The sequence below is a fragment of the Camelus ferus genome, chromosome 11, assembly GCF_009834535.1.
Source record: "Camelus ferus isolate YT-003-E chromosome 11, BCGSAC_Cfer_1.0, whole genome shotgun sequence".
In the NCBI taxonomy this organism is placed as follows: Eukaryota; Metazoa; Chordata; class Mammalia; order Artiodactyla; family Camelidae; genus Camelus; species Camelus ferus.
The window spans coordinates 31642166-31668714 of record NC_045706.1 but is presented as its reverse complement, the minus strand read 5'-3'; the positions used below and the strand labels follow the sequence as shown (position 1 = coordinate 31668714).

The 26549-nt window shown below is 37.7% G+C and overlaps 1 protein-coding gene across 6 annotated transcripts in view; it reads right to left on the bottom strand.

The window, feature by feature from the left end:
• Positions 1-26549, bottom strand: part of CPEB3 (cytoplasmic polyadenylation element binding protein 3) — a 164519-nt gene that overhangs the window by 84790 nt on the left and 53180 nt on the right. For 4 of the 6 annotated variants that reach the window (XM_032491321.1, XM_032491322.1, XM_032491319.1 and 1 more), the window contains exons 3-4: positions 20319-20478; positions 10898-10954 (exon numbers count right to left, since the gene is read on the bottom strand). In XM_032491321.1, the coding sequence (XP_032347212.1) occupies positions 10898-10954; positions 20319-20478 (217 nt within the window). The remainder of the gene's footprint in view (positions 1-10897; positions 10955-20318; positions 20479-26549) is intronic. The other 2 variants (XM_032491323.1, XM_032491324.1) reach the window with 1 other exon arrangement.

Genomic DNA, 26549 nt, shown 5'->3' with positions numbered 1-26549 from the left:
ATACTAATTACCGAAGCAACTACCATAATACACATTTCCAAATGGGCAACCTGAGACCCAAAGAGAATGATGTCCAGCTTATTCAGCTACCTAAAGAGCAGAGCTGGGATGGAATCGAAGTCCATACTGGCTCTAAAGCAATTTTTTTTCCTTTTAAGTTGATGTATTATTTACATTCAGTAAAACTCATTCACTTTAAGTTTACAATATGATCAATTTTGGTAATCAGATACAGTCATGTAACTAGTACCGTCATAATCAAGACATAGAACAGTTTATCTCCCTAAAATATTCCCCTGTGCCCTTTTGCTACTGATTCCATCCTCCGAACCATGGCCCCTGGCAACCATCAATCTGCTTTCTGTATGGTAGTTTTGTTTGCCCTCTGTACTTCATATAAATGGAATCAATATATTTGATTTCCTTTACTTAGCAAAATGTTTTCAAAATGTATCCATGTCATTACATGTGTTAATATTTCATTTCTCTTTATTGCTGAGTAGTACTGCACAGTATGGACATACCACAATTTATCCATTCACCAGTTGTTATGGATTGAAACGCGTCCCCCACAAAATTCATAGGTTGAAGCCCTAACCTTCAATGTGATTGTATTTGAAGACAGGATTTTTTTTTTTTAATTTTTTTTTTTTTTTGGGGGGGGGTAGGTAGTTATTAGGTTTGTTTATTTATTTTTTTAATGGAGGTACTGGGGATTGAACCTAGGACCTAGTGCATGCTTAGCATGCACTCTACCACTGAGCTATACCCTCCCCCCTGAAGACAGGATTTTTAAAGAGGTAATTAAGGTTAAATGGGGCCATAAAGGTAGGGCCCTCATTCAACAGGACTCATGTCCTTTTAAGAAGAAGAACAACCAGGAGAGTCCAGGCACAGAGAAAAGGCTGTGTGAGGTCACAGCTGGCAGCCACCTGCCAGCCAAGGAGAGAGGCCTCAGGAGAAACCAATCCTGCTGACACCCTGACTTGGACTTCCAGTCTCCAGAACTAAGAGAAAATAAATTCCTGTTGCTGAAGCCATCCAGTCTAGGATAGTCTGTTATAGCAGCCCGAGTCAAGTAACATACCAGTCAGTGAACATTGGAAAAGCCTTTACTCTTCACCACCAAGACTGAATTCAGAGCCAGTATTTCAAACTATCTATAAAGTCCTTGGAAGTACCCAGAAAGTCCCTAATTTAGGATTTCCACAAACTTATCACCCTCTAAGAGTTTGCTTTTAGTATCATAATCTAAGATTAATAAAAAGGAACTTCTCACTCAAATTTTGTTTCATTTCATCATTACTACCATCACACTGTTGTTTTTTTTATTAACCACTACACTTAAAGCTGTTATTTAATGAATTACAATCAGAATGTAATAGGTATTTTTGTGGATTGGTCAGAAAATCTAATTGTCATTAATAACATATGAAACTATAGCCTACATGCTAAGCAACTGAACTTTTACAACATTCTGTTTCATTGCTTACAAAATCTTATAGGAAACTTATAGATCTTTAATCAGTCTCCCAAACAAAACAGGAATTACTTCTACGACCAACACAAAGACATTCTATCTGGCTCTGCTAGAATACCTTAATCAACAGTTAAGGTAAAAGACTTTAATGAAAAAGAATATGAAAATGAATATATGTGCATATATTTTTTTTTGCATGACTGGGACATTATGCTGTATACCAGAAATTGACACATTATAACTGACTATAGTTTAATAAAACAAACAAACAAAAAAACAGTTAAGGTAAAGGAATAAGGAAGCTCATTTCAGCCTCTTCCAGAAGTTTTTTCCCCAAACTTTTTTTCTAAGGACCAGAACCTTCTCTTCCAACAAGTGAGCCCCAATAAATATGAGATATTTGTTCCCTGAACAAGATTGTTCAGGTTGAAGGAGTACAGGGACTCAGAGCCCCACCTGTCAGGTATCCTTCCCCCACAGTGGCCCTTAAAGAATCTCCCTGGATGTTGGGGTTCCATTGACATGACTGGAAACGTAAAGACTTACAGTCCATGGTAGGACCATTCTTTCTAGTTAGCAAGTTCTTTCTCGCAGCTGTCTTTCTATTATCATAACCACAAACACCAGCCTAATGCCACTTTTACTGGAGGGCCATTACTTTATCTCCTTTTCATCTTTTTTTCTACAGTGAAGTTATATTTAGCTATTCTTCATAAGAAATGGTTTTCCATACCCCATATCATCTTGAATATTCTCCTTCAGATAAACCAAATTTTCCAGTAAGACAACACTTGTCTGTCCAAGCTTCTCGTGCAAACATCCACGGCCCTTCACCGTCTGACCTCTAACCAACTTTCAGATCCTCATTCCCACTATTCCATACATCAGACTCATATGTTCCAGTCACACCAATTCAACCCACTCTTCTGAATGTATCATTATAATATACTCACCTATCTGGTCAGGATAGGACTCTAGATACACACGCCTTAACATCTGTTCTTCTCTGCTTCCTAGGAAACCCCTAACCACCCTTTCCATTTCCATCCACTATTATTTTTCCTATTTTGCCCAAAATGTAAGTTCAAGTCTTCGCTATCCTATCCTGCAGTGTCCACGTACACCAGGTATCAACTTCTAAACCATACTTACCATATGGATTACTAATTAAACCTCTCAATATGTGACATGTTATCAAAGTAATCACTTGAGAATTTCTAAGTCCATGTCTTAAATTTCTCATTAAAACTGAGAAAGATCATTCAAAATTTGTAATCTGAAAAGATTTTTCTGGAAACGAACCTACGTAAAGAATCCCTGCATCACTGCGCTATCACTGGTTGGAGAGAGTAAGCACGCATGCGCGCACATCAGCTGATGTCCACGCGCCCTCACACCTGCGGCCCAACATTATTCCACTGAGAGTCGTTAATTACCACCTTACTTTTATTTCAGTAGCACGTTGCCAAATGGCTCACTAACTGCCCCCACCCAAAGCAAGAAAATCAAGCAAAGTTCTAAGGATTCTAATCACATGACAGAGTATTTTACATTTTACACGGACCGGTCTGTCCAAATCACATCTGAAAATGCCTCCTACAAGCACTCAAACAAATAGCTGGCATATGTTCTCAATAAACCATCTTCTTTGAACCACTATGTCAAAGTCTCATGAGGTCTCTTCAAACTTTACATAAATACTTAACTTTTACATTATTCAGGACAGCCAATGCTTGCTAATCCTACAGATCTGAACCCCCGATACAGGTAAGAGATTATATCGAGGGAAGAGAGGGGGAACAAAACGGGTACCGTTGTGCTCAGGGCCCTTCATCAGCTCTCCCCGTCTCCTCCCGAGCAACAAGGCTCCCCTTGTGCGGGAAGGAGGGTTCCTTCATGGAAGAAACTTATGGAAAAGAACTGACCTGAGAATTTGGGAAGAACTCCAGCAACAGGGAGAACTGCCCACTCCCCTCACCTGTCCAGACCTCTCAAATGCAGTTTCCTCTCCTAGGCTGGACTTGGAAAAACCTCAGGGAACAGTAAAACAGATGAAGCCTCGAGGGGAAAGAAAGACTAGGAGGGAATGCACCACACACTCCTTATACCTTATACCTGACTCCTTCATGCTCAAAGAGCGACCCTGTAGGGAGTGGGCAGGCGGCACTGGGTCTCTCAAGACATAACTGCTTCTTGGTGCGGTCTTTTCCACCCACCCCTGGTCCCGCCCACTCCCACAACCAGGTTTCATCCCAGGCCAATTAAATTACAGGCGCTGGCGTGGTCACAGGTGTTTTCTATTTTGGTTCCCATTTTGATTGCAGAACCAGGATTAAGAATCACCGCTAACTCAAAAGGAAGAAAAGGAGGCGGAGGGGTAGAAGAGGGAAGGGTCAGAAACTAGCATTTGTTAGGTATTTCTTGCCAGGTTTGGAAATCGAGCATTGCACACTTAACCTTACTGTTGGTAAAAAGGATTAATGTGTCCATTTGGAGTAAAAAACACAGGTAATTTCCCCAAGGACACGTAACAACTGAGTGATGGATCCAGGAGTTAAACTCAGATCTGTTTGGTCCCCACAAACTGCGTTATTTCCATTATATTAAGCCGGGGAGGGGGAAACAAAAACAAAAACAAAGACAAAAACTCTAGTCAGATAACAAAGGTATGTGTGTGTGGAGGGTAACAAAGAAAAGGTGAAGTTTCACATGCTTAACTTTACCTCCAGGTGATCTACATACCAAGTCTTCAGTCAAATCTCAGATTCCCAGTCTGCAGATACTAGAGGCTTCAGTGGAAGCGTGGTTAAAATTCCTGCCACTAACAAGGGAAACTACATTCTGAAAGTAAAACTGATCATTTCTGGAAGTGCACTAATTCTTCACAATCAGTAACACATTATTTAGCTAACTGTTGCTACAGAAAACCTGAGTGATCTTTCCTGGAAAACCCAAAAGAAAAGAAATCACACTGGATTTCTGCTGGCTGGCAGAATATCCTGTGTGTCCGAGTCATAGATGGCTATTTGCTGGCTGTATGACATCAGCAAGTTCTTTTACCTTTTTTAGAAATGAAGACACTGCCATGTTTCAAACAAGAACTCAATAAAGATGAAAGGATGACCCTGACTCTCAACTTTTCTATCAAAGTGCCCCTAAAGCAGAGGGCAACGGATCACGGAGCATTCTTACAACTTGCTGAAATCTAGAAAACCCTCTGAAGTCTCTAGTTTTATCTTAAAAACTGCATTTCAGTTTTATACACTGCTCTAGCACATAGCCATATTTTGTTTGGATAAGGGAATAATTCTGGGGTAAAACTGGTGCTCAAGGCAAGTCCTGACCACGTCCTGGCAAACCGTTTGAAGCGTTACAAAGGCCGAGAGATCTGTGAAAGCACTCTGTAAACTGTTAACTGCAACATCCATATATGTTATTACCATCTTCCAAAAGGAAAAGTTAAAAATATCTTTAGGAAGGAACTAAGGTGGACTAGACAGTCTCTAAGGCTGTTACACTTTGCTTCGCACAGTCTCTCTCAGATACCTCCTCCCTCTTCCAGTCTCCCAGACTGAGTACCTACTCCATGGGCTGGGCACTGCCCTTGAAGCCAATGAACAGCTGTGAATAAAAGCTAGTCTCTGCCTTCTGAAGTATATGTATTAAAGAGAAACACCAACATTAAACACTTAATTACAAGTGTGGTGAGTGCTATAAAAAGAGAGTTCCAGGTTCTACTGCTTATACAAGTGGAGAAAGCAAACAGGGAAGTCCACAGGGAAAAGCAGGTAACTTTTTAGTTTGCTACATCTTCATTATTAGGTTCGAAGCACCTGATTCCAACTCCTGGCACTTCAGACGTATTCACACACACAAGGTACTTCTCCCAAAGTCCAGTAAAGCCAGCCAAGAATATTTCAGACTTTACTTACTTTACTTTACATTGAATATTATAATATTCAATGTCAGGCCATGTAGACCAGGTTTATCACTCTATTTTTCAGCAAAAGAGAATTTATTAAGCATTTAAAACATAAACAAGGTGACAAGTAATATTAGAAAAATGATTTTCCCAGAGATGCTGAATTTGTTTGTATTAACCTAGCATAAAAATAATGCAACCACTGTTAACAATTAAGTTATCACCCTCAACCTAAAGGCAGAAGGTTCTGATCCTGGCTCCATCATGTCACCCTAGCCAATTCACACAGTCTCTTGAACCTCAGCTTCCCCATCTGTAAAATGAAAAGGTCAAAACAAAACAACAATGCCCTGAGGTTCCCTACCATGTTCATGTACAGCATCTCTCCAAAACATTTTGGAACTTGAGTGAATTTATAGATCATGACATCTCTTTCTGATTACCATTTTCCATTTTTTAATTAGTCATCATTTAGAATATATTCACACCACAATTGTATACTAATTTTACTTCTAAATCTGTTCAGATAGAAACAGGGATCTTGTCTTCTAGAAGTTCAGAATACTCAAACACAATGTCTTCAATCTGAGAATCTCAGAATAACGCCTTCACTATCTTACTATTCTGCTAAAATAAAATAAAATAAATTATTTACTTATATCCACTCATGGTGAGCTGAAATACAATGCACTCTTCAATTTTTGGAAAATTCCATTTGGAATTCTAGCAAGCCTGGCTCTATTCCCATTCTGGCATAAAAGCATCATGTGTTCAGCTCCCTCTCTGCCACTTCCTCTCAGCTTAGCCTCTCCCGGAGGAGTTCACCCTCCGCAGAGAATGCGAGGGCGGGGAAGAGGCGGCTCAGAGGCCACGCGGGAGTCTGCCCAACACACAGTTCATAGCAAAACCCTTTCACGTTTCTTCTGATTCAACAAATGCTCCGGCAGTTCTCAATTCAGATAGAAATATAAGCAGAGTCTTCCAAAATATTTTGCAGGCATTAATAAGAGGGGAAAAGTGGAAGACAGCATAATCTAAAGCTTCAAGTTCCTTCGTGTATCAGCTGTATGTAAGGTATTAACAGCCAGGGACCTCAGAGTTTCTTAAGCAGGTGAACGTCTTTTTGGGTTTTGTTTTTTTAAAGATATTAAAGTTTTAAGTCTTCAAATATCCAAAATTTTATTCTAGGACTCCTCAACTTATCAGTGTCTTTAAAAGTTTGATAAGGAAGGGTGACAGCAAACAATCACCTCTCCATGTCAGAGGGAAAGTGGAACTTCAAATTTCGTATTTGCCTCTTATAACTTGGAACAGACTCTGGTTACAAGCTGAGAGATATCAAGAAACAAATGGCATTAATTTAAATAAAACAACCCTTATTACAGTACACGCAATCATAAGAGCAGTTCACCTGAACATTAATTATCTACTAGGCAGACACTATGCTAAGCTTTACAAGATTTATATATAGCCACTTTGGTGATCAATATCTCCATTTTACAGGTGAAGAAACCAGAGGCAGAGGAGTTAAGAATGTGGCCCCAAGGTCATATAGATTGTGGAAGGTGGAGCCAGATCCGCCAGATTCTAGACAACACTTTTCATGGCTATGCTAATTCAGTGCTCCAACTTTAGGTGTCACAAGTCTACTTGGAAGACATCTCCTTGAAGCTGAGTGATACTATCCCTTAAGCACCCTACTCCCTCTGTTTCTAATTCTGTACTCATCAAGCAACTTTCTGACAGTCCACTGTTTTTCTAAGCCCATTCTCTACTTGCAGAAAAGAGCTGACCAGTCAAAAGGAATAAAATGGATATACTTGGCAGTGATTCTCTTAGAGTAAATTATAAGACCAGGCATTCTGGTCTTGAACATTAATTTGATCATAAATTTGGTTCATTATACTAATGCTAGAGGCACCAATATCCTTTTCTGAGGATCATCATTATAAAGGGAGAAGCACCAAGTCAGACATCAATCCTGTACAAGCCCACACCTGCTAAACTCAACTCTATACCTAGAGTATAATCATACACACACACACACACACACACACACACACACACACACACACACACACACATACACAATCCACAACCAAAGAAGCAAAAACCACCAGCTACTGTTAGTGTTTGCAAAAATCTGGTTGATGGAAATACTACAGATATAGCTGGAAATACTCTCAGTAGCTTCCTTCCTTCTCCAGTGGGAAAAATAAAAACACATTATGCAAATTTCTAGTGTTTCTGGTGGAAGGGTAAAGAAGATAAAAAGAGAGAATTATTAAAAAGTTAAGAAAAAAACATATTAACAGTTTACATGGAAGGGGCACACTGTCTCAGAACTAACTTTATTCTGGAAATCCTGGACAAGTGGCAGATCTTACTGATGGGTCGGGATTTCTTCCCATCGCTCCTTCTGTAATCTACAACACTTGAGGACTAATATTTTGAGAAAAGCCAAAATTTAGATGTGTCTCTTAGTTTCCTCCTCAAAGTTCTAGCTAGTTCTAACTAGATTCATGGTCTTGAATAGGGAAAATTAGTAGATTCTTTGGCTTTACACAAATCTTGCAAGTCCTTCCACACCCTTAACGTCTACAAGTTTATTGTTTTCTATAGTTGATATGCTACCCTCTTCTCCCAAGTTTCATTTTCTAGCTTCTAGATGACATCAGCAGTGGTGATTCTCAGAGGAAAGTATAGCTGGAAGACATGCACTAGGAATACCAAAAATGGGAAACTGGCCCATTCAAAGCTGGGCAGCAGTACTCAGAAGTGAGAATGCTCACCAGACATCTCTGTCTGTCTCATCAAGTCAGGAGAACTGAGCACACGGTGTCTCCAGGAGAGATTTGGGTTTTGGTGAGATCAAGGAAGTAAAAGAAGAATGGGAGGGGTTTTGAAGACAGTGAATGGCAGCATTATTAACAAGAGTTAGGAAGCATAGATTTTGCATAGCAGAAAGGGGGAAGAAAAAAGGAACTACAACCGATTCACATTTCCTTTTTTTAAAAAAATTTAACCATTGACTCAATTCTTTTTCATTTTCTTAATTGTCTGAAAATACAGTTCAACTTCAACCCAGCCCCTTTCAATAATCGCAAATTCTGTATTAATAAAGGTTTAGTCATTTGTGACCCCATCTATAAGAAGGTTCAGGGAAAGTAACAAGGACAGAACAGGCACAGGACATTAGCTGTTGGCCTGACAAATGGCAGGCATAAAAGGGAAGACAAAAAATGTACAGGTGTGTTAGTGCACGTGTTACACACATAAGTCACCAGATGGGCTGGGTCCAACTATACAAAAGGCAAAAAAAAGCTTTATCACAGCAAATTTGTCAAAACCTGTAGATCTCACAAATATCTCCCAAGGAGGATAGTTTGTTTATTCTGATTATTTCAAGTTGAAGTTAACTTTGGAAAAGAACTGGCAGTAAATAATGCAAATGTCAAACTTTTTTTGTTTTTAGTTCTTTGAAGAGCCAACAAAGCAGTACCCACAGAGTTATTTGGAGACAGATGTGCTCTGGTATCTGCCATAAAGTTGCAAATATGCATAATTCATCAACATCTGATACAGATATTGACAAAATAACCCCTTTGGTACTTTTAAAAAAATTACAGAATTGCAGAATCTTCATTCTGAAAGCAATCATTAAGATGACCTAATTCAATCCCCTTCTCTTGCAGATGAGTAAATTTCAAGGTTCAAAGGGGGATTTCAGCAACATGCACACAGTGGGAAAAACATAAATGAAATCTCTTATTTAAAAGCAGAGACTTAGAGAATCAAAACCTTTTAAAAAGAAAATCGTTGCTTCATTTTTTACACAGGAAATCAAATTATATCCTCTCCTTGAAGAAGAGGACTCACACCATGTCAAATTCAGTCTTTTCTAAAATACATATTCATTCCTTCAGGCAGACACACTATCATACTGTTCTTTTCTTTTGCATTCACCTCTAAATCTCATCACCTGACTGTTCTCAGTAAGTTTCACAAAATTGCTGTAGCTCAACAAGTTAAGTGTGTTTATTAATCCTCACCCCAAAATATCTACTTTTAGAAAAAAAAATTAGAGGTAGCAGAATCTGAACGTAAAGTGACCTTTCTTCTAGAAATTAGAAAATAGAGGTAGATAGTCGGGAGAGCTTCCAAAAGAGAGGATTCTAGCTATTTAGAAAATATGCCATGGAGTGAATGAGGTTTATCAAGCTTGAGGATTATCAAGCAATGCCAGTGGTTCTCAACAGTGCTTGCTGGAAGGTAGACTACATGTCAGAACCAAAAAAAAAAAACAAAAAACAAAACATAGAACATACATATTTTAGAGATAACCTAAAATATGCCCTAAGGAACTCCACTGGCATATCAACTTCCTTACTTAAGCAAGAGGAAAAATGGGTAATACTACAAACAACCCTAGGTTTACCCGGTACGTCTTCCATGTGTAACGGGAGTCAGCTTGTATCTTAGGGAGGGTGAGAGGAGACAAGCTGCTATCACTCACTCATTTGATAGAGGAGAAAACTTAAATCCTGAGGAATTCAAGGGCTTGCAGGGTCCTTTAGACAACAGACAATTTCTGTTTAGAGACTGTTCTTCTCTGCAAAGCTATTTGGTCCACACTAGGAAGGAGAACTGATGCCAGCCAGATATTTCTTCCAGTATTATTTAATACAATGGCTTTCTACTTAATAAGGTTTCAATGCTCCAGAACTCAACCCAACAATTATACTGACATAACCATCTCTAAGCAGCGGAGCTACTGACACTATTCCTACGCAAACTCCACTAACGGGAGACCCCTGATGTCCAGTTTGAAGCACTGCTGGCTATCTACCACAATGAGAGAATTCTGAATTACAAGTAAATACGTTGATTTACTCATTCACATTCTCTATCCCACTCCCTTTCTCCCTTTGCCTCCCTACTTCCTTCCCTGATCACCGTGGTACGCAGCAGGGGATAGCAAAGTTCTCTGCAAAGGGCCAGACAATAAACAGTTTAGGCTTTGGAGGGCTCTGCACAAAAGCAGCCATAGACAATCCAAAAGTGAATGGGTATGGCTGTGTTTCAAAAAAACTATTTACAAAAAAGGCAGCGGGCCAGTTACAGCTCACAGGGCTGTAGTTTGTCAACCCCTGGTATTGAGCATCAGTTCTCAAACTTTAGCCTGTATCAGAATCACCTACAGGATTTGGTGACACACAGATTTCTGGGCCGCATCCTCAGAGTTTCTGATTCAGCAGCTCTGTAGGGGGAGCCTGAGATTTCGTATTTTTAGTAAGTTCCCAAACGAGGCTGATGCTGCTGATCCAGGGACCACACTTTGAGAACATACTTTGAAAAACCACCGGTGTAGAATAATGGTCTAAACTGCACTCAGTGGAAGGTTGAAATGAAATGAACAACTGAGAAAGTGCAAATTACATGGTGTAGACTCGACTGTTAGCTAATTTTATAGAATATTTCATATGAAGACTTACTGTTAAGTGCCATAATATTATCTGTTCCTGGATGATGGAAATTTATTCCCATGCGTCCTAAAAAATAAAGCAATTTTATTTTAAGCACAAAGAAAAGAATGCTTCATATAATCATAAATACATTGTACAATATAAACATCACAAAAAACCCAAAGCAGATTAATCTATAACAATGCTATCAAAGGCCATAGCAGTTACAACAGTTTTTAAATCAAGTCATAATACATACACGTGAAAAATCTTAAAACAAAGCCAAAGTCTCAATAACAACAAATAAATAAAGCAAAACAAAACGAAAAAGAAGCTTCCAGTATAATAGTAGGAAATTTTAATGCATTTCCCGCATTCCGATTTAAACATGCCAACTCCCTGGATTAAGCATTTTATTTAAACAATTTATACTGCCCTTCAAATTCAAGCAGCAAAACAATGAATTCAAAGAAGTATATAAATTTTAAGCTTAGAGGGAATTAAAAGATAAAGGTTTCTTAGTGGCTCAAAAATGCAACAGAATGATCAGAATAGTGACCAGAAGAAAGATGTAAGATTTATACAGCAGATAGAGTGGGTAACAATGACTGGCCTAAAAATTTAGGGTTCTTATGCTGCTCCTACCTACTACTAACTAGTTATATGACCTTGGGCATAACGCTTGTCTCCAGACCTTTGTCCTTACAGTAACAGGGGGCTGGCTGCCTGTTTTCATATGCCGAGCTAAGAATCATTTTTACCTTTTTAAAAGGTTGTAAAAACAAACACAAAAATTAAAAAAACAAAGAATAAGGTGCAACAGAGACCATATGGCTCACAGGTCTAAAATATTTACTCTCTGGCCCTTTACAGACAATGTTTGCCATCCTCTGTTCTATAAGATGACAAGTTCAAATGAGATGTTTCAACTAACAGTCTCCGGGTTTAAGAGTGGAAGATATATTAATTATTTGGGGAAAGTAGGTGGATGTATCAAAAGAAAAATGTAACAGAGAGAGTCTCATATGGAAAAAAATGTACTTAGTTTTCTTGACCAATTCCTTCAACAAAATAGTTTTTGGAACAATGCTTTTGTATAAAGATGATATATATATATTTTTTCATGTTCAAATATGTTGATGGTTATCATGAAATTCTCAGGACAATGTTAATTTTATGTCACAATTTTTAAATAAATAAATGTCAACAGTATTTCTGGGAAGAGTGATAGAGTAAGGTGGAGATAAGGAAGAAGTGATTGAATATTAGAACAAATATAGTGTTACGTAATTGCAAAAGGTCAGTCACCATCTGGTATTAAACCCTGTTACAGGGTGCTGAAGGCAAACAGCATTATCAAGCTCCTTTGGCCCAAAAGAGAAGATATCAGAGTGAACAAAGCAGAGCATTTGCTTCTAATGAAAAGGAGGGATCATCAATTTCTAGTAAAAAGAATTTTTTGCCTAGACAAGGCCTCCCTAATTTCTTAAAGACCTTCAGGTCACAGTAATTTGTGAAAGGTCATTTCATATTAAGGGATAGGGAAAAGACAAAACTCCCATAAGCATAATGTTACTTGTATTGATGGATATGTGTGTGGGGCAGGGGGAGTTGAGAGAGAATAGAAAAATCATCAGTAACTGATGGATTCTGATGAAACTGTTCTAGTTTACCATGGCGCATCATAGGACTTCCAGTAAAAATTATTTTTAGTCTTTATTATGTTAAACTTACTTAATTAGGTACATCTATCTCTAGTTGTGTAGAGACTATTTTGCTAGCATTTACATTACAGAAAATTCTTTTTGAATATATTTTATTATTTTCTATGGAAAAATCATATTACTAAAGAATCATCTCTTAAATAATGGAATTGCCTACTTTATTTTTTATAGATTTTGCAGATCTTTTCATATTTACTAGAAGTTAATTATTAGGAGTTTCAAAAATTACCCACTGATAGAAGATACACTTAACAATGTCTATATATATAACTGCTTTATGTATGATTTTTCCAGCTCCTAAGTCATTTCAGAATCCCTAAAAATTAATGTACACCATATGCAATCACTTACCACACCATGTTAGTCAGAACCTATTACAGGAAATATCGTCACCAGAAGAACAGTAGGGAGAATTTACATTCTGGTTTTGGTTAGCTATATCAATGTTCTCTCTTTCATTATTTTCAGATAATCAAGATCCTGTATGGATTGATTATCACTAAATACTAACATCCAAGAGAACTAGGTGTGAATTACTCATTGTACTCTGAAGTATTCAAACTTAACAGTAAATAACCAGTCACTGGAAAGTCTGTCTAAAAACCGAATGAGTTCAAAATCACTGCCCATCAGAATTTAAGGAAATGGCACAAAGAGAGGGTTTCTACAATCCTTGACCCAGGAATATTCAGATGTGGGTGTGATTTCTAAAAGCTCGGGATATTCCCTAAATATTCTCAGAATAATTAAGAGTTATCAGCAAAACCAAGCAAGCCCAAATTGAGCTCATTCAACTTCTTTTATTTCCTCTGTTACAATCATTTATGGTAAAGAACTACATAGTTTACAATCACTATATCAAATAACAGTTTTTATGTTTCTGGGACTACTTATGTTCCCTCACTTTAAGGGGTGTCCCTCTCCATAGTCCTCCAGATGCCGGCTCCCTTTTGTACTCTTTCCATGAGGTTTTGAGACTTTTCAACCTGAAAAGATGAAACTGAAAGGAAGCTTGGAAGTTTTCTAATTATCCTCCTCTATCCCACACTGATTACTTTCAATTCAGTTTTTCTAAAGATACAGCAAAACAGGATCCTTAGGCAATGTTTTGCAGATGAAGGCATGACTACTTGCTGAAAGGTAGAAAAACTTTTTCCTGGTATCCTTCCTAATTCTGTTGGCTTCTTTGACTTAAACAGACCTCAGGATCAAAATCATCAACCAAAGACTTTATAAGAAACTCTCCGTCAATGTCACACTCATCAGAACCAATTACTTAAATGTAATCTAATTTTTTACCAACTAAGTGCAAATTACTTTTAATAAAACCACATACGGTTCTTTAAGATACTTTCTTTACCTCTTCAAAAATTAATGTTTAGATGATAAAATGCAATATACTTATATTCATTGGAGAAAAATTAGACAATATAGAAAAATGAAGAAAACAAGATCACCAAAGACAAGTTTGGTTAACATTTTGATTTATAGTCTTCCAGTTTAGGGAGTAGAGATGTATAAAGGTTTCTTTATAATTTTTTTTAATTTAATATATTGTGTGCCTTAAGTTTTATACAGTTATCATGGGATTTTGGAGGAGAGGGAAAATATACAACAGCAAAAGAAAAACTGATTCCAAATTCAGATGAGGCCAATTCTGTTTTCTTCCTTTTGTCCAACAAATACTGCTGTTTAATCAGCTGTGAAAATAGAATCAAGTGTGTGACATCCGGTGATTTTTGTTAATGCAGTCTGGTGCTGCCAGCGTGACATTTTGTCACCTGTCCATGGTCTGCTATTTTTAAATTGTTCTTGTCAGCTAGCTATCTTTTAAGTATAGTGTAAAATATAAGGTTTCGAAAACTGGAAGGCATACTTCGTTTTACTGAGTTAAATGATGCTGTGGAAACCTGAGACTGTGTCCCACTTTCCCCACTGCACAGGCCTGATAGAAAGGGCCGGGGGAGATTGGGCTGAGACTGGAGAATAGGGTTACCTATGGCTATTCAGACTATAAAAATCATAGTCTCATAAGCTCAATTCACATTCATGTTAAAAAAAACTGCCTCTACTGTTATTCAAAGTTTCAGACTAAACCCATACCTCTATATGTCCAAAATAAAAACCGGAATTCTTATTAATTCATAATTAATAATGAAAGTCACCTCTTCACTTCTGCAATACGTTATGAGATAGGGAACAGCTGCTGTATCTTCCTCTAATCATCCCCACACGCTCTAGAAAGTCAAGTCCTCTGGAGACCTCTACATAACAGAATGTGAGCGCTGTGTTCTAGAAAACACTGAGACACAATGCATGTTCTAATGCATTCTGTCTTCCACCAATTTTCTCTATAAAGCTCAAAAGACAGTTCCTCAGAAAAAGTATCTATAAGATACAATAATATGATATGTAAGAATACAATACAATGGTGTTTCAAGTCCCTTTTAAGGAAAATTGATAGAAGTAAGGTAGTATCATATTCCAGCTATGTCCAAAAGAACCACGAAGCGAAAGAGGTGGGCTTTGACCTGACGTCAAATCCTAGTTTCTTTGCATACCAGTGGTGAATAATTTTTGATGTGTTATCAATTCCTTTGCGTGTAAGTTTCCTCATTTCAGGCTGTACTCTAGAACAATTAAGTCAGAATTTCCAGGGGGTAGTACCCAGGATTAAAGTACCCATAATCTTTTTCTTTTAAAACTCTCCGGTGTTTATACTGCTATATTGAAAGGATCACTGGGCAAATTAATTGGAGGTATCTGTAAACAAACAAACAAAAAATCACTCAACTTCTATACACTGTCCTGCCTTTTGTGTAGAAAAAGAACAATTACTTTGTGCTAACTTAGAACCTGTGCCCTGTTTGTGGAATCTGCTAACTTTTATACTAGACAGACTGATATGGGCCAAAGGGAGACAGTACAAAAACAGAACTGGAGCAACAATTCAAGTAAGTAAAGAGACTCTACGTTTTTCTGAATAAACTAAATATAATGAAAGTGCACTTTTTCTAAAACAAGGTGAGCTCAACATTTCACAGAAGGGGCCAATTTTATGGAAGGTGCTACGATACTAAATTTAAAATGTGATGGATAAAGAAAAAATGCCTCTATAACACCAAAGGGGTGGCATTTATTCCTTCTAAGTGTCTGTTATGTAAATCTTTTAAAGCACCATTGTCAGAAGATAGCTGCCATTCTTTCTCAGATTCAGTATACATTTGAAAAGCAAACCCTTCAATACCAGTTCTCAACTGACACCTGCTCTTTTCATTTTTCAAATTTCAGTTCCATGAATAGTGAAGGAAGAGGAAATTCAAATACATAAAAATGTTTCATCAGGTACTACCCTCAAATGGTCACCAAGCCTACTCTTCTGTTCTAACAGGGAGACCACATGGGATGAGAAAAAGGTGACTCGTTCCATCTTGCCAAGACGTCTGCTGCACTGTGTTAGCCCAGCCGGGAGGCAGGACCTTGCTTCCAGTATCACCTACACTGCCCAGTGCACTGTGGTTGCTATTTCCCTCTTCATCTCTCTCATCACTTTGTCTTCTTTGAGGGTAAGAATAATCAAATCTAATGTGCCGGGGTTTTCAGAGGGGTTCCCCATAGACTAGGTGAACCTTTACATTAGTAGCAAGTCAGGGGACAGCTGTAAGGAGGGTAAAAGGATGAACCTTTTCCCTGCCTCTAATCCTAACTCTCCCGATCCCAGAAATCCCCTTGATCCTCGTGGTTATGAGAGGAGTTGGCTTTCCCTACAGTCCACTAGAAAAGAGGGCAGAGGACAATTCTCCCTACCCAGGCCTCACTCACACCTCTACTGATGCAAGGATTTCTGTACTTAGGAAAGAAATAAGGGATGGGGGAGAGGGGGAGGGTATACTCAGTGGTAGAGTGCGTGTTTAGGATGCATGAGGTCCTCGGTTCAATCCACAGTACCTCTGTTAAAATAAATAAGTAAATTTTTTAAAAACCTAATTTCCATCCCCACCCCCCAAAAAAGAACTCCAATAGGAAAAAAAAAGGACAGAAGGGATAGTTTTCATTAGTTCATCACTCTTCTTAAAACCCTCTTTTTCATTTCCTAAAGGCATCCTCTCAAATGAACAGTCAGAAAAGTCATGCACAAGGTACAGTAAGAGACAATAGGTAATTATTAAAATATTATTCTGCTACAACCGAGAACTGTAGTTTGAGATCTAAGAAGCCAAAAAATTAGTCTTATTTTTATTTAAATAAAGGTTCTGTGATCTGAGCATCACTGTAGAAGACATTCCTCAGGGTTTTGCAAAGAAAACTCAATTTGACTCTTCCTCTACATTCCTTGACACTTTTATCATGGAGGGGAGGAAGAGGATTTTTAAAAATTTCCTACATCTTCCAGGCTGACCTAGTACAGGTAGAAACATGATTGGAAAACTGTTAAAGCTCTTTACTAAAACAGAAGTCTTATTACATCCTGAACTTCCTATTCTGTCATTTCTCACACTAATCCTTTTTCCCCCTGAATCAAGAGGACAGTTGAATAAAGGGATTTCTACTGAATACATTCATAAGATGAAATATTGCTGTGAACGTTATTTTCACCACATTCACTTTAAGTACATCATGAATGTGATATTCTATTACAGTTTCTTTATATTATTCAGATATACAATTTTTGAAAGCCAACATAACTTAGAAGGATTATTTTTCTGTCTCCTTCAGGTGATTTCTGATAATGATGGAATATTTATCCTTTAATAACCACTACCTATATCTAAGACAAATACAAAATTTTGACAGCTTGCATTCAAAAGCTCTCAACAGCTAGCTGCAGTCTGGCCAGAAAGAAGTAAATACTGTAGGGATATAAAGGTTTACTTTATTACCCAGGCCAGACAGTAAGCACACCACTACCAGTGCCAGTGGAAAAATCATAGAAAACTGTTGAGCGGTTTCTAGTGTCAGGGACTTCATCTCTTCTTCACACCCACTCTATGAAGTAGGTGTTTTATTTTAATGATGAAGACACTAAGGCTGTGAAGGGGCTAAACTAATTTATCTAGATCAATAGCCAACTAAAGGCAGAACCAGAATTCAAACCCAGGTTTGAATGACAGCAGAGTCAGAAAGGCTGAGTTGAAATTTCATCTCCTATACAGAGAAAATAAAATGTCTGGAAGAATGTTAATAAAAACGGTAATCTTTGTTATCTCTAGGAAGTCAATCTCAGGTGGTTTTTTCGCTTTCCTTTTTGTCTTTTTATGTACTACTTGAATTTTTTAACAATGAGCAAGAATGCATTTTTTTTCCTAAAGAAAACCGAACTCCAGAGAAAAACACCGAAACAAATAAGAATATAAAAAAAAACCCCAATGACTCTGTAACTTGAGTTTTGAGGCCCTCAAAATAGTGTACCCATGTTCAAGTGCAAGAAGAGGATACTAAAGGTAGGAGGAAGAGCAGGATGGATAAAGGGAAGTGTTTCTGGACTGACTCCTATAGAAGCCACGTGGTAGGTCCCGGGACTACCACGTTTCTCTTAATGCTCGATTCACCTAGATATTTACATCTTTTGATCCAAAGACCCTCTCTATGAATTTACCTTAAGAAAAAGCTACATGCAAGAACTTGTCCAAGACAACATTACCTACAATGAAGAAAAAGCTGGAAACAACCTAAGAGGCAAAAGTAAAGGTCTATCAATAAATTATGAAGACCAGATAAAAACATAGATGATGCTTATGTGGGAAATTTTAAAAAAGGATACATCATCACAGTATTTCTTTTATTTTTTAATTATCTTTTTATTATTATAATTTTCTCCATTTTTTAAAAAGTCAAAAATTACTTAAAATCTTTCCCTTAAAATGCTAACATCATAATTATGTTTTTAGAAGTAATTAAGGATCGAACATATGATGCCCTATGTAAAAGTTTCCCAGCTGGAAAAGGGAAGCAGGAAGCTCAAACACCCTAACTAACCAGGGGACAATAACATGGCAATGTAATTGACCATGGGAAGTAGTTCATTCATAGGAAATCAATGTAGGTGGTATGAAGTGGAAAGCTGCAACCACCGTGCAGTTGTAAAAACGTACACGTTAAGTGTCTTCCAACTTAGTAGGACACGTTATAAGTACAACGCAGAAGGCTTTTACAGATGAAAACTCACATTTTCCAATGCAGTGGAGAAACGTATGCAGAGGTAGTTGGACATGCAATAAGGATAACACTAAGGATAATGTATTCCTTATTCTACTTGTGGTGGCCCCTTTTGTGAGGTACCACCTCCTTACATTTTGTCAGTGCTACGCTCAACAAGGCGTAATAGCGCGAGCTTAATCAATATTTACAAAATTCTAGAAAACTATTTTACAGACTATAATCTAAGATCCTTCCATAATCTTTTATTGCTAGAAGAATAGAGACCAAGATAAAATAGGTATGCATAAGGAACAAGGGCTGAATATTTTAGAATAATTAGGAGAGCCTAATAGCTGTTCACAATAGAGAAGGAAGATAAATTCAGCCTTAGAAGATACTAAAGACACACGACTATATGAATATTTTTTTTTACACCATTCTCACGTCTTAGTGAAATCATCATGGACGTAATCTTTACTTAAGGAAGATGTGGTAATGGTGACTAAATTTAACAATGAATAAATCAGAGGTCTTTTTCCTACTTCTGGAGGCCTTAAAATATAGCTTTTCCTAAAATCTTTTATTTTCTTCATAGCCTGTTAACTACTTTCTTTTCACTGGAAATTGAGGAAAGCAGCAGAAAATCATGAGTGTGACAAGAAAATGATGAAACAGATTTCTGGTGTGGCAGAGGAAATGACTATGAGGTGTCCACAGTCAGTCATACCCTCTATATAAGAGCCTGCAGTGAGCCAGAGGGGATCAAATTCCTCACCACTCTAGAGGATATAAGGGTCCATACAAGATGGGCATCCCTGTGGCTAACTCTTCACAGTTTTCAGATAGTTAGGCTCTTAACCCAAGTACAGTGGCTGTTTCCTCTGAAAATTTCTATTACAGTATTTCAAAATATCAGGGGCCCCTAAAAAGTCCTAGAACACATGGAAAGAACTATCTGTAATCATGAATGTGGCATCAGCTTCTGTCCTGAATTTCCATGGACTCTAAAAATAGGAAGTCCTAATATTGCTGACCTTGGGACTTTCTGCCTTATATTTAACCCAAAACCTGTTCTTGTGCTTAGTCTTGGAGAATGCAAAGGGCCACTGCCTGCTCTTAAAAGTCTGTGTAGCGATACTTCCTACACTAGGAAAGCGATTGTATTTTAGTGAAGTGAAATCCTTTCCTATGAAGATTTCTGAAGTAGTCTTTAGAGAATGGTTGACTAAATCTCATACTTCCTTGCTGTATACTTGGATTTAAATGAATTATCCAGGTTCAGTTTAGGATTCCAAATGCACAAAGCCCAGGAAACTTGGCTTCTGGTCTCATGCGATAAACTGCAAACTCAGCTACCCAACACATGCTTCTGCGAGACATTATGATTAAAGCAATCAACCTTGATTATGGTAGGTAGCTGAACACAGGTTTAAAAAAATCAACTTTAAGTACATTCCACAATGCTTTACAGAAGCAAACAAAAACAAACAAACAAAAGAAACCAAGAATTTAAAAAAAATCACAATTATTAAAAAGCTGATTTTTGCTTAAAACACCAAGCAAGGAATGGACATATGAATATTCCTAACCTGCAAAATGATTCCTCCACATTATATCAGCGAAACTCATTGGTGGGCCACTGGGAGGGTAGTGTTTACCTTTCAGAGGCTCATGATCAGTCCTTATCATATCCATTAAGGAGTTCTCCAACGAGTGCAAGTTAAAAGTGTCATAGGGCCTACTCCGGTCCTAAAAATAAAAACACAGAGCAAGACGATACATAAAATTACTTCATAAAATTAATAACAATATCATTTGCTTCTTGCCATGGATTGATGACATGAACCAAAGTTCCAGATAGTTTTAATAACACAGCTATTCTTTTCATTAAGAATAATGACTTGGCAACATTAAGTTTAATACAAGTTTCCATAATTAATTAAACTGCATCCTTTTCCCTAATAATTCTTTAATGTATATGCCCCACTACTCCAGACTGATTTTTCTCTCAAATGAACTAAAAAAGTAAATTCAAAAGGAAGAGCCAAGTGAACTGTCTTTGCCTTCCCTCCCTCCACCCCCTGCCTCTACTGCCAAATGAATATTCTATTCAAATAAACAGAGATTTTTTTGTAGAGGAAGACCATAATCAAGAACTCTCAGTCTACAAACAGAATCACTTTCCTGAAAAGTCAAAAAGTGACTGCAGTTTCAATGTGATCTTATTGAATATCTCTCATATTTATTACCTGTTAAGTTCCATATATTCGATTTATAAAAATTAAAATGTATCCAAGTACTAAAACTACTTTTTAAAAACATTCACATGAAAAAACTTGAACCCACGGTTGTGTGTTTTCATGACGTTAGATACAAAAACATTTTGAAAACAGAGAGCTAACACAAACTAAGTGAAGAAAAAAATTGTTCTACTACATTTCAATACTCAAGCCCATGGGAGACCATCACCTACAAATTATTTTATTTTCGTCTGAGCCTAAAAGGAAGTGCAGCTCATGGCCTAATTTAATACTACAGAAGAGATTCAGTTTGCTTTTGTTAAAGAAAAGCCAGACAAACATAAACCTCAACAACCACACCAAATCAAACTACAGCGATGAGAGATTATTTTCCAGGGTTTTGAAGAGTTTATCCAGCCTGCAAATGATCACTTATCCTCTTCTATGAACAACAGAATAAAAAAATGACTGCTTAGATGAGCAAAAAGGGATACAACAGGTAAAAACCTCAGCTACAGTGATCATTTTCTAGTTGGTCTTAAACTCTTGGGAAGCTGTTTCCTTCTGGCTTCTGGAAAGTATGGCTGTACGCCTATCCAGGGAGGTAGAAAGGAAGGTGGCAGTTCCTCAGCACTAGCATAAAGGAGGAACCCAGAAGGTTACTGAGTGAATGAATGCAGTAAGTTTGGATGCAGGTCCTAAGATGAGCCATGAACTGAGAACCAGAAGGAAAAGTGCTAGAACAACTACAAGCAGTCGGTGGATCTGGGGTACACCACGATCTACTTCAGTCTGCACCTGAAACTCCTCCCTTTATACAAATCAGAGGATTGGGCTAGATTATTTACAACATCCATTACAACTCTATACTTTTTTTTTTTTAACTGATAGATGACAAGAAAGGGTGGAGGGCATAGATGTTTTCAAGTGCTACAGAGAGAAATTCCATCTTTACAAACCTTTAATGCACACGTCATGAGCCAACTCCCTGCTAGGCCCTGGTGATTCAGAGATGAACGCTGTAACCTAGTCCCTGTTTGCAAGTAACTCATAGAGGGAAATACAACCAATTAAAATAAGAGTATAGGTGTTTTGACAAAGGAATGTGTGCAGTACGATGAAAACTAAGTCACATCTAAAAGAACGTCTATCTGTGTGTGTATTGTAATTTTTTAAAAAATCACACTCTGTAAAGTCCTAAGTGTCTTGAATCTGGACATTCTCAATGTCCTCAGTATTCTCATTGGTACAACAGAATCTTACCTGTAAGGATTAGGGTGAAATTACTTATGTATTCATTTTACTCACATTGTGTTTGCCAAAGAGCAAGTACTCAAAAATTTCTATCTTTACTGCCACCCCCACTCTTTTCTACCTCTACTCCATTTTTTCCCTTTTGAACACTCAGCAGTTTTCTGTCTCCATGGCTGGATGAGAAAGAGACACAGAATATTTTCTTTGGTTCTCCATTTTGGTCTCTGTATCATTTAAGAAGGTTTTTTCTTCTGCCTTTAGGGTCTTGCTGCAGATCAACCGTTGTGCTTTGGGGTCAAGTTACCAGTGGAAACTCCAATTACTTATGGAGTAACGCTGAGTTTCTAGAAATGCAGGCTAATCTGTACCCATAAGAGGTATCACATTCTTTGCCCAAAGAAAAAGCCAGAGGTAAAAAAAAAGCTGATGGGTAGACAAAACGACGGCCTATTCCTGACACTGACAATCCCAGAATGAATGTCAAGGAACCTTCTATCATATAGGCCCACACTTCTCACTAGAACTGGCAGACATGGGACTGTTTCCAAAACAGGCTGAGGAGGTGAAGGAACTATAAGAAATGGCTGTTTGAAGGCATTCTAAAACCTTTCCAGCCAGGACAGGTTTTTTTTTCCCCCCCATTTAATTCTTGTTATTATTCTTCAAGGTAGATAACAACATACTCATTTTGCACAAGGAAGGTAAGGGTCAGAGAACATTCAAACCTGGATCTGACCTCCAAGCCAGTACCTAAGATGTGTAAAAATCTGTCCAAAGAAGTTGATCCAAACCATATGGGGCAGTACATGAAAGCTCTATAGAAGCATAGATAGCATTGCATCTAATTACCAATGAAATGACCTTGCTGGCGAGGTGGTAGTGAATTCCTGTCAGAAGACTATCAGATGTTAGATGACTACCTGTCAGGAAAATTGGAAGGGGATTGATTCGTGTATCTGAAGTGGTCCCCAAACCTGCTAGAGTGCTAAAATCATATGTTGTCAAATGGTTAAAATGCAGGTTCCCAGGCTCCAGCTAAAACCAACTTACTCATAATTAAAAAAAAAATAAGAGTCTCAGGTGATTCTTATGACTGGCTAGATTTGGGAGCCACTAGACTGGATGATTCTTCCAGTTAAGGCTTTCCACCCATGAAGCTGATCAGTAAAACGGGACAATAAAGTGAGGGTCTAAACAGCAGCAGGAAATAAACAAGCCCGGCTACTTTGCCAAGGGTCAGCTTTGCAGTCTTCAAGCTGATTGTGGGTGAGAGAAGCAGTTGGTGGCCTGGTTTTAAAAGCACAAACTTTGAAATTAGACCTCTGATTTTCAAATTCTGGCTCTGCCACTTGCCGGCATGTCACTCTGAACAAGTTTCTAAGCCTTGGTTATCTACATCTATAAAATGGGAGTGATAATAATTTTCTTCTTATGGTTGATTTCACTACTAAATGACAATGTACACGGCACCTGGCTACTGGAATATTATGGAGAACACAAAGAGATTTCTGTGATGCTGCCTCAGGGTATTGCAACATAGATTTTAAAACCTAGAGGTTCACGGATGCTAACCTAACAGGGTTCATTAGTGCTTGACAGATGAAAACATGTGAAATGCACAACAGAATTTGCACAGGCTTCTTAACTGAACAAAATTCAGTGCTAAGAGATTTATTTTCTCACTAAAATTAATTCTATCCATGCCTCATCAATTTATATTTGCATACAATTCACCCTTTCTTTTGTTTAATAAGTAGTAAATGTTGCTGAAATGTGATTAACCAGGAAGTCTGTAAGAAACAACAAAAAGGATAGAAAAACCAAAAAATCTGCAGTGAAACTCAACGGACATTATGCATAGAGAAAACAAGAGCACAATTTATCACTTAACTGCAAAGGTTTCAAGTGGCAACTAGTCTTTGAAAGCCTTTTTTTTTTCGTAAGTTTTATTTCCAGACAAAGGGAATAAATAACAAGTAAGGAAAACATCTTTTTGAGTTTGTTTTTACCAAGCAAACACATCAGGAAGTATTAGGACACTTATAAATAATGTATCTTTTCCTCTGGAGATAACCAAGGACAGATGTTACCAGTTAGTGCACACAGAGGCAGCCCACTCCCAATACTCAGTTCATCAGCCCTGCTCCCCTTCTCCCCCTAGCTTGACCTAATATTAATAAATTTATTGAGGACTTAATACGTGCCTGGCACTGTTCTAAGCATGCTAATGCATTCCCTCACAACTCTATGAGGTAGGTAACTTTTATCCCCATTTTATAAATTAAGCAGTTAAATCTTGGACTGATGAAATAACTGGCTCAAGGTTCCAGGGCTAGTAAGAGTCACAGCCAGGACTCAAACCATCAAATCCAGACTGCTCTTAAGGACTCTCACTGTTTTGCTTCCTTGACTGCCTCTTACTTCCTCCACCTTAAATCCTTTTCACAAACACCCTCTTCAACCTAATCCTAACACAATCAGAGAGAGGGCTCTTTGATCCCACCCAGCCACACAGGCAAGCCAGCCCTCTTGGTCAATCACCCTTGTTCTACTGACAATTAGTTAAATTCAACAAGTAGCTTGATCTATCCTCCAGCATAACCCCAGGTCTGCCTCTCCCAGCACTATCTCATTTACCTGCCTTTTTTCTTTTCTACCCTTTCTGGCTTATCCTCAGATATTTCCTCTTCTAGAGATACAAGGTAGAAGGCTGCCAGGGGCCAAGAGCATCTGAAAAAAAAAAAAGCAGCTCTGGAACCAAATAATACAATTAATGATGGTTATGTAACTGCTCAAAGTCACAAAGCTGGTCAGAAATCTGTGACTTTTAAATCCACACCAGTAACTTCCCAATGTTCTATACTGATTAGTTCCCGCGCGTGCCATGAACAATGGGGGCTTGGTTAAAACAAAGGGGCGCAGACAGGATCAAAAATCAAAAGGTGGGTAGATGTTTGAAAGGGCTAACAAAGGATAAATGGGATAATGAAATGATACAGAAAAAAAAAAAGAGGAGGAACTCCTAAAAGAAGGTCTTTCTATTTATCACATGGCTTCAACATATGTATGGATAAAACATTTCAAAGTTAAACGTATTCAACACATAATAGAGGATTAACCCACAAAACTAGCCATTTCTGAATCACTACCCACCTGTTTTTATTTTCTAACTAGTTTACATTATTTGAAACTCTCTTAGCTCCCTGTATATACTATAAAAATTGTTTAAGGGTAATGAATATGCTTTACCTATTTTTGAATGGATATTTAATTACATAATTGAAATGAACTTATTCTTCTCAAACACATACATACAGAGAATACTACAGGAAAAGCAAAAATCTCCAATCCTTCTGTCTTCTTGAACTCTCTTCAGACCACTACATACATTTGGCATGCCTGCTAACACATACACACATGCCTCCTACAAAGTAAAGGCATAGTGACTATGTTAAAAGAATCAAGTAATCATTCCAGTGTACATTCTCTAAGATAACTTCTGATTTTGAGGTTTCTTCCCTATCCCCTAATTTTCTCAAAATTTCTGTTCTGGCCCTTTGACTGCCTCTCTTCTATGCTTGGCCGACTTTGGCACAATGGTTTCCTGACCCCTGGTTTCCATGAAGGACGTCACTTCTAAGGAAATGTAAGGATCTAAGGAACTTGACATCCCTGAGTAAAAACCAAAGAGGCAATACATCCAGAAGATCAACACATAGTGATTTAAAGCACAGAATCTGCTTAAGAGAACTATAAAGAACAGAAAGAACATTAAATAATGAGTATTTGACAGGGGCAGGAAATAATTAGATGAGTAGTAACATAAAATTTCTGTGTCATCAAGTAGAAGTCTAGGAATTTGTAGTTCTAAACCAATTTACTGCTGTTATTTGTCAGCACCTATGAGGTTGCTTTATCAAACTGAACTTTACGATAGTACCCTATAGTACTTAAAGTACCAAGGAGCTTGACAAACATTTGCCCTTAGATTAAAACCTTTCCCGAATAAAGGAAAACCAATGTCACTAACCTGAGGGGAAAAGAAAAAATAACTTTTCAAATGCAGATTTTCATCCCATCTTTAGTAGGTATGAAGTCCTCAGTCAACAGTAGATTTTAACCACCTGAAATGAAACTATGGAAGGTGTAGCCCTTCAGAAAACGTGATTCTAGACTCTCTCCTTCAGTCACTCAAACGCAAGCAAATGCTCCTTATATCTAACCTAAAGTCTTACAATGTTGAAACCTCTCTCACTTTTCTTAGAAAAACATAATTGATCAGCACCTGCTATGAATTTTAATATGATTTAACACGATTGTTAAACC